This window comes from Entelurus aequoreus, linkage group LG07 (genome assembly GCF_033978785.1).
Source record: "Entelurus aequoreus isolate RoL-2023_Sb linkage group LG07, RoL_Eaeq_v1.1, whole genome shotgun sequence".
NCBI lineage: Eukaryota > Metazoa > Chordata > Actinopteri > Syngnathiformes > Syngnathidae > Entelurus > Entelurus aequoreus.
Window position 1 is genome coordinate 34,015,225 of NC_084737.1, and position 13,687 is coordinate 34,028,911.

At 38.4% G+C, this 13,687-nt stretch overlaps 1 protein-coding gene across 9 annotated transcripts in view; it reads left to right on the forward strand.

The window, feature by feature from the left end:
• Positions 1-758: 758 nt before the first annotated feature.
• The window catches only part of camta1a (calmodulin binding transcription activator 1a), a 765,387-nt gene continuing 752,458 nt past the window's right edge, over positions 759-13,687 (forward strand). For 8 of the 9 annotated variants that reach the window (XM_062053305.1, XM_062053307.1, XM_062053309.1 and 5 more), the window contains exons 1-2: positions 759-888; positions 6,101-6,202. In XM_062053305.1, the coding sequence (XP_061909289.1) occupies positions 864-888; positions 6,101-6,202 (127 nt within the window). In that variant the 5' untranslated portion in view covers positions 759-863. The remainder of the gene's footprint in view (positions 889-6,100; positions 6,203-13,687) is intronic. The other variant, XM_062053310.1, reaches the window with a different exon arrangement.

The window sequence follows — 13,687 nt, forward strand, 5'->3', positions numbered from 1 at the left end:
TAAAACAAATTTACATTATTGCAATCAGTTGATAAAACATTGTCCTTTACAATTATAAAAGCTTTTTACAAAAATCTACCACTCTGCTTGCATGTCAGCAGACTGGGGTAGATCCTGCTGAAATCCTATGTATTGAATGAATAGAGAACCGTTTTGAATCGGGGAAAAAAATCGTTTTATGAATCGAGAATCGTGTTGAATTGAGAAAAAAATAAATCGATTTTGAATCGAATCGTGACCCCAAGAATCGTTATCGAATCGAATCGTGGGACACCCAGACATTCACAGCCCTAGTAGACACGCTGACTTGTTGGTTGTAAAAAGGCTAAATATTGGACCAATTTTATTAGGGAGGATTTCCAAGACAACATTGGGAAGGTGGAGTGGGTCCATCGCTGTCACATGTCCTAGCACGATCACCCACATTGCCCCCCAAATTAAGATCTTTCTTCTTTCTTTCCTTTAAGCGCATGCAGTATTTCAACGAATTAAGGTGAAACACAGGAATCAATGCGGTTAAATAATAGAAACTGTTACTTGATTTACATTGTGCAATTTATCTCTGCCAAGCAGGTTTATTGATATTGATTATTAATTGCTGGCCTTGACAAAAACAATCGTTATTTGATGAAGAATGAAGGCTTACTGAAGGTGACTGAAAAATAAGTGATGTTGTCATAGGTGAGGAGGGGGAAATGTGTGTGTGTTGTCAGTCAGAGCCTGGCAGCCAATAGTAAGTTCGCCTGGTTCCGGACGGACTCGCCGCACGCTCCTCCACTCCCTCCGCGTGTGCTGTCCTCGCCGTGCACGCGCGTGGTACCCACGGTCGTGAGGAGGAGGAGGATGTTGCGCGTGAAGGGGAAATGGCTGCCGAAAACAAGCCGGAAGGTAAGAGAAATATAATAGGATTAATTCACTTGCTACGTGTGTCTTTTTGGTGTGTGTGCGTGTGTCGGCGAACAGTTGCGAGTGGCGACGCGCGCGAGTGCAGACGTTTTTTTTTATTGGACACAAAAATAAGCGAGCTGTGTTTGTTGTCTCCAGCGTGGAAAGCCACTAGCCTGCTAATATTAGCCTGCTTTTCCTAGTTAGCTCCCGGTCCCACCGTAAAGCGCATACTCCCGCCACGGGAGGTAAATAGTGTGCTGTGTTTTTTTTAAATTTTTTTTACCGTGGACGTGGATTCAGTGCCCACGACGACGAGCTTAGGCTAAGTTAATGACAACATGTCAGGGGCAACTTCTTCACCTCCCCCCTCCCCTCGACTCGTCGCTGACTCGTCTCACTCGCGATTTTTGAAGGTTTTAGTTGTATTGTTTATCTATTGGGTCGTCCCGTGTTTCCGCACTCTCGGAGCACGATCGGTGCCAAAACGGAGTAACGGTTTCCGGTGATGTCAGTTGGACTCAAAGTACTTGGCCTATATTTGATGGGGGGGTTGTAGCGCGTAACGTCCCTACATACCCACGCGGAATGCCATTACACGACCTGCCTTTCCAATTCCCACGCACATAAGGCAAAGTGATGTCTTTTACCCCTCTCATCTTATTCCACACGGCTCACTAACTTGAAATGAAAGCCATTATACTCACTAAATGGGATATTGGACCAGCAAACATCTATAGATACCTACTTGGGAAGATCTTAGTGCAAAATACCACAACAAAACATGGCAAATGAGGGAAACAGCTTTAAAATGAGGAGCATCTTCTTTTAACCTACAATCCAACCAGCCTTGGTATTTCTCCTATTCAACACAGTTGACATATTTGCACTATGTCTCCAAGAATACTGACCCCTTGTCAACCCGACATGCATATGTATTGGTTTTAACTTAGGCTACATTGTTTCCAAATATTTCATCTGGCTGGCAGCCATTCAGATGTTTCATTGACATTGGAAACAAGAACATCGGGGGAAATTGCATTCCAGAGAGGTTTGCTGCCTTCCAAACATCAAATCAATAAATATGTTCAAATTAACATGAAAACAATATTTAACTCTCTCCATATGAGAGCAAACACAGGAAAATTCAGCTGTTTGGTTGATGCACAGAGTCCCACCAGGGGGTGATGTTGAGCTACAGAAGTACACCTAAAAGTGAAGCAACTTGTCTGTGGCAAGAAAATGAAGACGTCTGGTTTTATGATAGTAATGACTTCACCATGTGGCATCCTCGTGTATTCATCTAGTTAGCTGGACCTAATGGATGCGTTTCCAGTTAATGGCAGCACCATTGCAACGCAGGGATCTCTCCTCTACTTGAAAGTCCCACTGCTGAGCACAAGAAGTTATTTTCAGTGGTCCTGCGAGGCCGGCTGGCAGTATAAAGGAGGAAGACGGGCTCTGCGAAGGCTCCATTCTTATGTGTTGTGGTGTTCGAGGTGTCACACTGCGTCCACAAAAAGTCCACAAAAACATGACTGTTTACCTGCAGCATGTCTTAGGCTGTCAGATAGCCTCACAGACAGGTGTTTCCTTAACATTTTGACCTTGGGGTTTGCAGGTTTGAGCGGATCCCTTTAAATAGTTCAACATCTCGGATGATTATGGCCCCTAATGACGAAGGGCTGCGTGTTGTGTTAAATCCAGTGGGCCATGACCCAGTGCTACTGGTGGTACTGTTTACGTCCTGGGGTTTCCGTTCCAGCTAACTCTTTGTCAGAGCCCTTGGCAGTCATGTAGTTTTTTTTTTATTTTAGCACCCATTAAAAACCAACATGTGGCAATGACTTTGAGCACAAAGCCTGTAGGATATTGAAAAGACAGGCATGATATGTCTTTTAGTTGGACTCAAAATTCAAACCAAGGAATGACAACCAATCTACCGGAAATATATGAACTGTTCAATATTTTACTACAGTGGCTACATTTTGAATTCACTTTTCATTATGAATATATTTGAATTCAAGGTTGTGTGATAAAATGAACTAATTGAAACTATCTGTAGCCTCAATTGAGTAAGTACACAATGTATTGTCTCTTTAATTCTGAAGTAAGCACAATTTAAAATTATTTGTATTGTTTAACTAAAAACTCAGCAAGAAGCGTCAGTAGGGCTAGAACAGCAACAACAACAAAAAATAGACTTATTTTGCCAAAATCCTTAGCAAATCTTCAGAGATCATTAATGTTTGTCAGTGCAAGCAACAATATTTTTTTAATTTAATCAAATATAAGACTTAGGTCAAATGTCGTATTTGCATATTACTGGTCAGCGCTCTACCAGTCACAGTTACCCTTCTGAGGAATGAATATTCAATTATGAAAGCAAATATTTTAAAGTTGTGATGCATTTTTGAGTGTCCTATAAAGCACTTTAAAAGTGTCCTATGTATTGTTGTCGTTATTATTATCATTGTTACTATTATTTTTAAGGTTAGTGTAAAGGTCAAGTCAGCACCTTTCCAGGTTTAACTTGTTATATGTTTTACTTTTATGCCTATAGTAATGGATACATTTTGTCTGGTTCAGTCTGCACTCTCCTTTCTTTACCCCCTTCGACTCAGTACCTGTTTGCATCATCGCGATTGACCCATGACAACAGCATTTGCGGCCAAAACACGGGCTGAACATTTTACTGCTTTATTTAATAAATAACAAACATATTTGTGGTGTGTCAAATATTAGGGGTACACGATAAATAGGATATAAGAAATTACAGTATGACGTCATACTGATACATTTGATACTGTATCATTGAAAAATAGCTCAGAACAGATTAAAAAAACTAAACGCTCCAATGAGGCGAGATTACCCGTAATCTGTCGTAGTTGGGTTAAAGAGAGCAAATCAAGCGTTCCTTTTCTTCTACCTCATAGGAAGTTGTAAACTCTGGGTTTGAAAGAGGTACTGATAGCTATGCCTGTGCCAGTAGCGGTGATCAGAACATTGTCTACTATGACAAAGCGGGTGATACCTAATTGTTGAAGAAACAAAAAGGAAGAGCATTTTTTTTTCAAAATCTAAACCGGAGGCTAGTTTACACCTGTTGCCAGTCATTGCAGCGCGCGTAGAGCCTGGCATTTGCGTCCTATGCTGATAGTGAGTTCAAGGAGTACATGGATGTTGGAATTTATTTGCGGTCCTTTAGAAGAACTGGTATATGGACCTGTAATTGCTGTATGCCATGTTAACCAAGGAAGACTTGACAGACTCTATCGACAAGAACAGCAGTATGTTTTTGGGTCCTTCATTGAGTCTATAATTGAGTCCTATAATTTTGCCTCTACTAATTACTTATATATTATTTGTATTACTTACTTCTGTCATTTGAAATCTGAATTTCATGTACAGTATACAAAGTTGTTAATCTACATATGTTACACTACCGTTTTAATAAAATTGTTTAAATCAAACATACGTATATTGATTAAAGGACGGCGTGGAAAAAATACTTATTGCTGACAGCTTGGTCACCACCATTTTCAAATTCCTATCTACTAGAGATGCGCAGATAGGCCATTATTTCATCCGCAACCGCATCACGAAAATCGTCATCCACCCGCCATCCACCCGAACCAACATTTTATCAAAACCACAACCGCCCGCCACCCGGGCGGTATTTATCATTATTATAATATTATTGTCATTTCCATTAAGAAAGTGTTGACTATTGTTGGCAGGAGTGCGTTCCTCACACTTTGTGTGCGCAGTTGCAGCAAGCAGAACGATGCTTTTAAGAAGTTAAAAAAATGTTTTAGAAAGACAAGGCCTATATTTTCGTTAGGTAAAAAAAAATGTTCTGAATTTATTTCAATGAATATTAACTTGTTAACGTTAATGTGCTCAAATAGGGACGAGGGCGGGGTGCACAGTGAAACAGTGAACAATTTTGCGACAAATATGAACCTTTATTGATTGATCTGCAGCCATGACAAAATATCAGACAATCTCCATTGTCAACGACAGGCAGGAAAATAAAGTTGAACACATAGCCTATGTTGTAGGCATAGGCATAGGCTCATACGTTTTTAAGTTGAAATAAAAAAATAAATAAAAAATGTGCCTATTAGCCTTAGGCTGTCAATCACGCGCACAAACTTAAATTATACAACAACATATGTATGTCATCCCTATTTAAACAACAATAAATTAAATAAATAATAATAATTGAATTATAATGAAAATAGACGGTCGCGACAAACAAAGCAGGCTAAATGGCCTTACATTGTATCCAATCGGAGATGCGCTTCACTTGAAAGCGAGGCCAAATAATTAACACACAGTAGTATATCTCCAATAGAAAAAAAAACACAATAAACAACGCAATTGCCTTAATTCCTTTGCATTGTAGTGCGCCCAAACAACACGTAACCATCACAATTATTCAGCTGACCGAACTCAATATAGGTTAGACATGGTCTTATTTGGTATAGCCTAGGTAACGTAGACTAATTCGTTTAACATATCCAACCTTATGTCTACTTACTTTTTTTTTTTTAGCACTATGCAGGAATAAAATGGCATCTACACTGCCAGGATTCATGCAGGCGACAGCGCCTGGCCTCTAAAATGCGCCCTGCTGCGCTGAAGGAGCGCTCACTTGCGGCACTCAATTGTTGCTGGGACACTTAGGATTCTCTTTATACATTCACTATGTATATATATTTCCGAATTGGTTCAACCGCCATCCGCCCGAATCTATTTAAAATCTATTTTTTTCGTCATTCATCCGCCCGACCCGCGGGTTACCCGCGGACACCGCGGATTACCCGCGGACACCGCGGGTGTGTCCGCAAACCGCGCATCTCTACTATCTACATCCCTGCTACAAGGACGCCCTCGCTGCTAAAGAAACTGCTCGAACACTAGCCGCAAAGACAAGTGTTTGCAAACTACAGTTAAATCTAGATGTAAAAAATGATAGATATAAATAAGTTACCGGTTATTGGTAAGAAGCAGGAAGTTATCCGTATTGGTATCGGCTTGAAAAAATATTGTGCATCCCTACCTATTATTGCAATAACTATTCTTGCTGTATGTTGATTGCGCATGTGATTTCTGTCTGTTTGCATGGGGAATTTGTTTGGCCATCACAGGCTACAAAAATGCTTCTTTTCCTCCATTTTCTCTACTTTTTTGTCTTTGCCTCCTGAAGGACTGAAGAAAGTTCGTAATCCGGATCGAATGTACAGATCAACCGTGTGTTATGCTGGCCACGGTCCACCTAAGAGTATCAGTGATGACGCAGAGACCAACAGTAAGAGTCAGTTATTAATACTGCATTGCCGCTCCGAGAGGCCACTAGCTGGCCAATCAATTATTCATTCATCGATTCATTTATTTACTCCTCGATTCCATCTCCCACCATCCGACATGACCCCTTCCTTATTCTGTTCTCAAACATAATAACTCCACCACCTACACCCTCTCTGCTGATATAAGTATCAGATTTAAGGGATCACACTGTCATGTTATGTTTGGTTAACAAAGAGTGATTGTGCTACATATAGGCCAAGGGATCAGGACTTTAGTGGACCCTCAAAGAGAGAGAGATAGAGAGTTGACACTCCAAGCCATCACTTGTGGCCTTTGGCTTTTTTCCCACCTAATTTGGCTATTCATATCACACCTTGACGTCCGGCTGTTTCCTATTGCACTTCAAATGAGTAGCTGGATAAATATCAATAACGATAAAAAAATTAAACACAACCATGACACAAACAAACAATAATCAATCAAACAGAGAATTTATAACCTTTTCCAGCACCGACTATAACAGGACGGAATTGGACAGTGCTATAGATCCAGACATACATTTTTTTTCTCACATGGACAATAATTGTTTATATTATACAGAAGTACAGTACAACACCAACATTAATTCCAATAACAAACTGTCAATTATTCATATTAACTGCAGAAGCTTGTATGCCAATTTTAACAATATGAAATTATTTTTGGAACAATTTAAAGAACCTTTCAAAATTATCGCTGTATCAGAGACATGGATGGATCCAAAAAAAGGAATGGACTTTGGACTAGAAGGATATGAACTCAATTATATTAATAGAGTAAATAAGAATGGAGGCGGAGTTGCTGTATATGTGATGAAGGACTTCCATTACAAGGTGGTAAAAGACATGTCACTGGCTATTGACAATGTTTTAGAGTGTATAACCATTGAGATATGTCATGAAAGAAATAGAAATGTATTGATCAGTTGTATATATAGGGCACCCAACTCAAGTATTGAAGGATTTGAAGACTGGATTAAGGGAACTTTCAATGGAATCAGTCAAAAAGTACTCTTTTTATGTGGAGACTTCAACATTGATCTCTTGAACCCCAACAAGCAAAAGTCCATTAATGATTTCACAGATACAATGTATAGTATGAGTTTGTATCCTCAAATCACAAGGCCAACCAGAATTGCAAGTCACAGTGCTACACTTATTGACAATATATTATATAATGTCTTTGATAATAATATAACAAGTGGACTGTTAACAACCGACATCAGCGACCATCTGCCAGTCTTTACTATTTATGATGGGAACTACAGGAAGAAGAACATTGACAAAAAGACATTTCAAAGACTATGTACAGAGGAAGGAATGATTTTCTTCAAGAAGGATCTGAGGAAACAAATTTGGGACAATGTATATAATGAAGATGATGTAGATGATGCATATGGGAATTTTGTCAACACCTTTCTAACACTCTATGATAAACATTGCCCATGGAAAGAACGTAGTAAGAAGCAAAAGAAAAACAACCAACCGTGGATGACAAAAGGACTGAAAAATGCTTGTCACAAAAAAAACACATTGTATCGAATATTTATAACACAAAGATCTATAGAGGCAGAAAATAAGTTTAAGAAATATAAAAACAAGCTAATTGGTATACTACGAACATGTAAGAAGGAATACTACAGTCAATTATTAAACAAGAACAAAAACAACATGAGAGCAACATGGGGCATCCTAAATAGCATCTTTAAAAATGGTGCTAAGAAAGATTACCCCCAGTACTTTCTAGATGGACATACAAAAAATGACAATATGAACCAAATAGCTGAACGTTTCAATGATTATTTTGTTAATATCGGAACAAATCTGGATCAAAGAATTCCAAATGCAGATGATGGGTCAGTTGAGGACTTGAGTGAGCTCATAGACAGAAATCCCAATTCCATGTTTCTTAAAAGTGTAACAAAAGAAGAAATAATCAAAACTGTAAAAAATTGTAAATCCAAGACTTCAACTGACTGTCATGGAATAGATATGGTAACGATAAAAAAGGTTATAGAAGACATTTCAGAACCTCTGACATATATCACCAATGTATCATTTTTAACCGGAAAATTCCCAGACAAAATGAAAATTGCAAAAGTCGTACCAATCTATAAGAATGGAGACGTACACCAGTTTACTAACTACAGACCAGTTTCATTACTTCCACAATTCTCCAAAATCATGGAAAAATTATTCAATAGTCAATTAGATTTATTTATTAACAAAAGTGGGACGCTCGTGGAGAACCAATATGGATTTCGAGCAAATATCTCAACATCAATAGTATTAATTAAAATAACAGAGGAAATCACCAATGCAATAGATGGTAAAGAATGTGCGGCAGCAGTATTCATGGACTTAAAAAAAGCATTTGATGCAATTAATCATGATATTTTAATACAAAAATTAGAACGATATGGCATCAGAGGTTTGGTATTGAACTGGGTAAGAAGCTATTTAACCAACAGGAAGCAATATGTGAAGATGGGTGAAAATATGTCAACACGGCTAGATATATCCTGTGGTGTGCCGCAGGGATCAATACTGGGACAAAAATTGTTTAATCTTTATATAAACGACATTTGTAAAGTTACAAAGGACTTAAATTTAGTTTTATTTGCAGATGATACAACTGCTTTCTGTTCAGGAGAGAACACACAGAAGATAATACAAATAATAACAGAAGAAATGAACAAATTAAAAAGATGGTTTGACAAAAACAGACTATCTTTGAATCTCAGTAAAACTAAAATAATGCTATTTGGTAATAGTAGGAAAGAGCATCATACGCAAATACAAATAGACGGAGTAGACATCGAAAGGGTAAAAGAAACCAGATTTTTGGGAGTATTAATAGATGATAAAATGAACTGGAAATCTCATATACAAAACATACAACATAAGGTAGCAAAAAACATTTCAATAATGAATAAAACAAAACACGTCCTGGGCCAAAAATCACTTCATAATCTCTACTGCTCACTAGTGTTACCATATCTGAGTTATTGTGCAGAAATATGGGGAAATAACTACAAATGTGCGCTACATTCGTTAACCATGTTACAAAAAAGATCAGTTACAATAATACATAATGTTGGATATAGAGAACATACAAACCCTTTATTTATTAAGTCAAAAATATTAAAGTTTGGTGATTTGGTAAAATTGCAAACAGCTAAAATGATGTACAAAGCAAACTATAACCTGCTACCAAAGAATGTACAACATTTCTTCTCAACTAAAGAGGAGAAATATAACCTTAGAGGAAAAAATAATTTAAAACATTTATATGCACGTACAACACTTAAAACTTTTAGCATAACAGTATGTGGAATTAAATTATGGAATGGATTAAGTAAAGAAGTTAAAAATTGTACTGACATGATCCAGTTTAAGAGGTTGTTTGAATTAATAGTGCTTACAAAGTACAAAGAAGAAGAATTATGAGAAAAACTTCCAACCTTATTGAAAATATTCTTCATCTCAGTATGTTAATAATGACTGAATTAATTAATTACATATTACAAACTGTTGTATATACTAATTCATAGATGTTATTTTATTATATAAAAAGGTCAGTAAATGATTTTATATAATTGTAAACGCTTTGAAGTGGGAAAGGGGTAGGATTAAATAAGCTTTGCTTCTTCCTACTCCTTTTCGGGCATGATGTAAATGAAATGATATGAAATTGTGTGATGTATTATGATGTAAATGTGTTCATGTTCAAAATAAACTAAAAGAAAGAAAGAAAGAAAGAAAGAAAGAAATGGATGCATATTTCCACACATGTAGCGTGAGGAAAAGTAACGAAGATAACGTCACGGTTGAGTTTTTCCTGTGGGTACGATTTCAGCATTGTCATGTGTCTGGACAGAAGTGCTTAGAGCTAAATAAAACAGTTAGAAATGTAGGCCAAAGAATCACCTTTAATCTGCGGGGGATTTTCCCTTCAGTTGTCTTTGGAGCATGTTGTGTTTAGCTTTTTCAGTAGGGAAAAATAGTCTGATTGTTCCTCAGAATAAAGCAGCCCCATCGTTGTTAATGAATACACTAGTCTCTTTACTGCGGCTGTTGATCTAGACTAGAGACTGGCTAATTAAGTGTGCTCATGTATTGTCATTTCTAAATAGGGAGTTTGAAATCAGCCGCAACTCCTTGTTAGACTCCACGCTCAATAAGTGTCACTGCTTTGGTGTAATATTTTTGACTTTTTTCAAAATAAACTGTTTTGAAAGATTTAATGGCCAAGGACTGCGCAGAAAATTGGAACATTGATTCCGATTGCTTTTACACTTGTGCCCTCTCACACATGACAGCAGTAACAGACAACAGCCATCTTGCTGTTTTTCTTCTTATGTTATTGCACACTGTTACACTATGCACATTTAATGCCTGGAGCCTGGAGGTTGTTTTTGGCTGGCTAGGACACTCTATGGCAGGCAGCTATGCCATTGATCTGAGTAATTGTCTGAATAATTGTTGAAGCAGTTATGATACAGAGCATGCTTTTGTTTGTGTGCATGTGTAAGCGGGGAGAGTGAATGAGCGCGAGAGGTGTTACGCGGGAGCGAGCGAGAGAGAGAGACCTCACCTCTGCTCTCCTTGAGATGGGATTTTTATGGATGGGTGAGCTTGGTAAGGGCCAAGAACACATAAAGAGTCATTTTTAGTTTGTTGCAGGCAGTTAACCATGTGTGCATGTTTGTTGAACTTCTAGTAATAGGCTTTTTTTCAGCTGTTTGACTTTTTGACACACTTCCCTTATTATGTGGCGTTGTGTTACACTTTAATAACCACTTAGAGTCATGTTAACAGCAGTGAATGCAACCAGCATGCCTGCCGATTATGAAAAAAAATTGCAGAGATAATGGAATCCTCCAAGATTCAGTACATTTCTTTCCCACTAATAAGGAAAAACGAACTATATGTTTCCGTTACAAATCAGTGAACAGCATGTCAAGCAGACAGGCAGACTGCTTTCTTTGTTGTAGTTTTGGTGAAGACCTGCCTTGACTTTGCCTTTGCTTGTGGACGGTTTGTAATTTCACTGTATGTAAGAGTGTTGTTGAACAAGTTATTGGCCAAATGATAAAAATGATTGGCTCTCCACTTCCGCACCAACACTATTTCAAGTTTTCACACATGTATTCGCCTCCTCATTAAGAGCGACAAGGCTGTGGGTCCCCGGACCATTGACCAATCAAATTGGACTTCATTTGAAGTCTTTGGCAAAGTGCCACCCGTCTTCCTTGTTGCTCCAGTATAAAATAGATCATATACTACAGCTAGTAAAGGTTTTAGATAAGTATATTTTTGGTAAATTTGGTGACACTTCAAGCCTCTTGGAATAATTTGCTGAGCATTGGCTGTGAGTGAAATTACATTGTGCATTAGGGCTGTCGATTAGTCAACAATTATCTTAATGATTTGTCGATTAGTCAGATAATAAAGCGTACACATATTTAATGGCTCAAATTTTTTTCATCGACTTCCAAGTGTAGCTTAAGTTATTTCAGGCATGTGCTTACTAACAACAACAATGACTAATTCATTTATAAATATGTATTTTACTGTAACTGTGCTGCTCATTCAGCTGCAATAAAAATTAAAATTACTATTTAAAAACCTATGAAGGTTCTCATTCATCCAGGTCGTTGTCATCTCAGGGCGTTCAATCATTTGCAAATGGACTGCTTGGTTTGTCTTGGAAAACGTTTCGCCGCTCATCCGAGTAGGCTTCATCAATTCGTGCTCATAGACTTAGATTGGTCAGATCAAGTCCAAAAGAAACAAAACAACCACTAATGGCATAGCATAGACGGGCAAAATCTTCAGGCCAAGACTCAGCTGTCTATCTGCACCTCAGAGATAAACAGCACTCCTTTGAGAACAAAAATGTACAGGTTCTGGACAGAGAGGACGGATAGTACGAAAGAGGAGTGAGGGAAGCCATCTATGTCAAGGTTGAAAAACCATCCCTGAACAGAGGAGGTAGTCTGTGACACCACCTGTCGCCCACATACAACACTGTCCTTTCAACCATTCCTAAAAGACTCTGCAATTTATCCTCCAACAAATAACAGGAGTTAGAAACATTCTGGTCACCTTCTGTAACCAGAAGATTACCAAAAGGTGACCACAATGCCATTTGTGCTGTTTGTTTACAACTGAATGGAATGCTTATGCAGGGGATTCCGACTATTTTGGACTGGTAGTTGTCGATCCACAGTGATCGTTCTGCCACACAATACCTCAATGCTAACAAGGGGAATTTACACTTCAACGACTGTCGTTGGTTTTGACAGTTAGGATTGCTCGTTTGCGTTAAAACCAGTGGAGGCTCCTCCATAGAGGTGGAGGAGGCCTGGCCTCCCCAATAATTTGAGAGAAGAGAGAGATTTAAAAAAAAACAATAAATATATTTATTTTATTTATTTATTTTAACAAAAAACATATTTTTTATTTTTTATATTCATATTATTTTAGTTTTGTTCATAAATCTAAATGTTCCCATGGCTAAAACCCAATATTGCAATTGTAAAGCAACAGGCCAGATTTCCCTATCAGTTTGTATTAAGGGAGGCCAGGCCTCCCCTAGGAAATTAGCTTCTCATAGAAGTCAATGTAATGCATGCTTTTTCATGCCAATATGTGATTGGCCAGATCACTGAAAATGGGTGGGCAACGGAGGCCTGGCCTCACCATGCATTGTGTCCAGGGCTGAAAGATTGACATTTTGTTCGTCCAATCACATGCTACTGGTTCATTTGGAATCAATCCTTTCCTTTCCTAATCAACACAGAAGCCATTTTGAGAATTCGCCAGCCACTTCAGTCAAACAAACACTCGCCATAGTGGCTACGAGTGTCCTATCAACTTGTGCTTTTCAGGAAATTTAGAGAACACCCCTGGCTATCATCCGTGAAGTTTATAGCTCATATAGCCAAATACTTTTGCTTAAAACGACCTCGGAAATCGGCGAGATTCTGGCGCAATTTGAGATCTTGGGCTGGAGATAGATATGCGTTAACGACGTTAACGCATATCTTTAATCTGGGGATGGATGGCTGAGTTGGACACGTTCTGGATCCACACGACCTGTGAGTATTCTCTTAATTATCAGGCAGGCTCATAGACTTACAGCAATGTAATTTCTTCAGGAAGGCACAAGGCTAAGCTCTGCACAATGAATTGCATCAGCAAGAACTTTCTGACTGTAGCTTACACTCCAAATAGTATGCCTTTGGCCAGCACAAAGACAGATAAGAGAACAGGGAACATTCCATCGCGAGTGAAGTGAGCAAGCGGAAAAAAATGGCCTCCTCAATTCTGGAAGTCACCAGCCTCCACTGGTTAAAACAGTTGTTTTTTTCTCACAACGATAGGGCGTAACCATCCTTGCCGAGGCACACCCTCCTGGTTTTTTGGAGTATAAATATTTG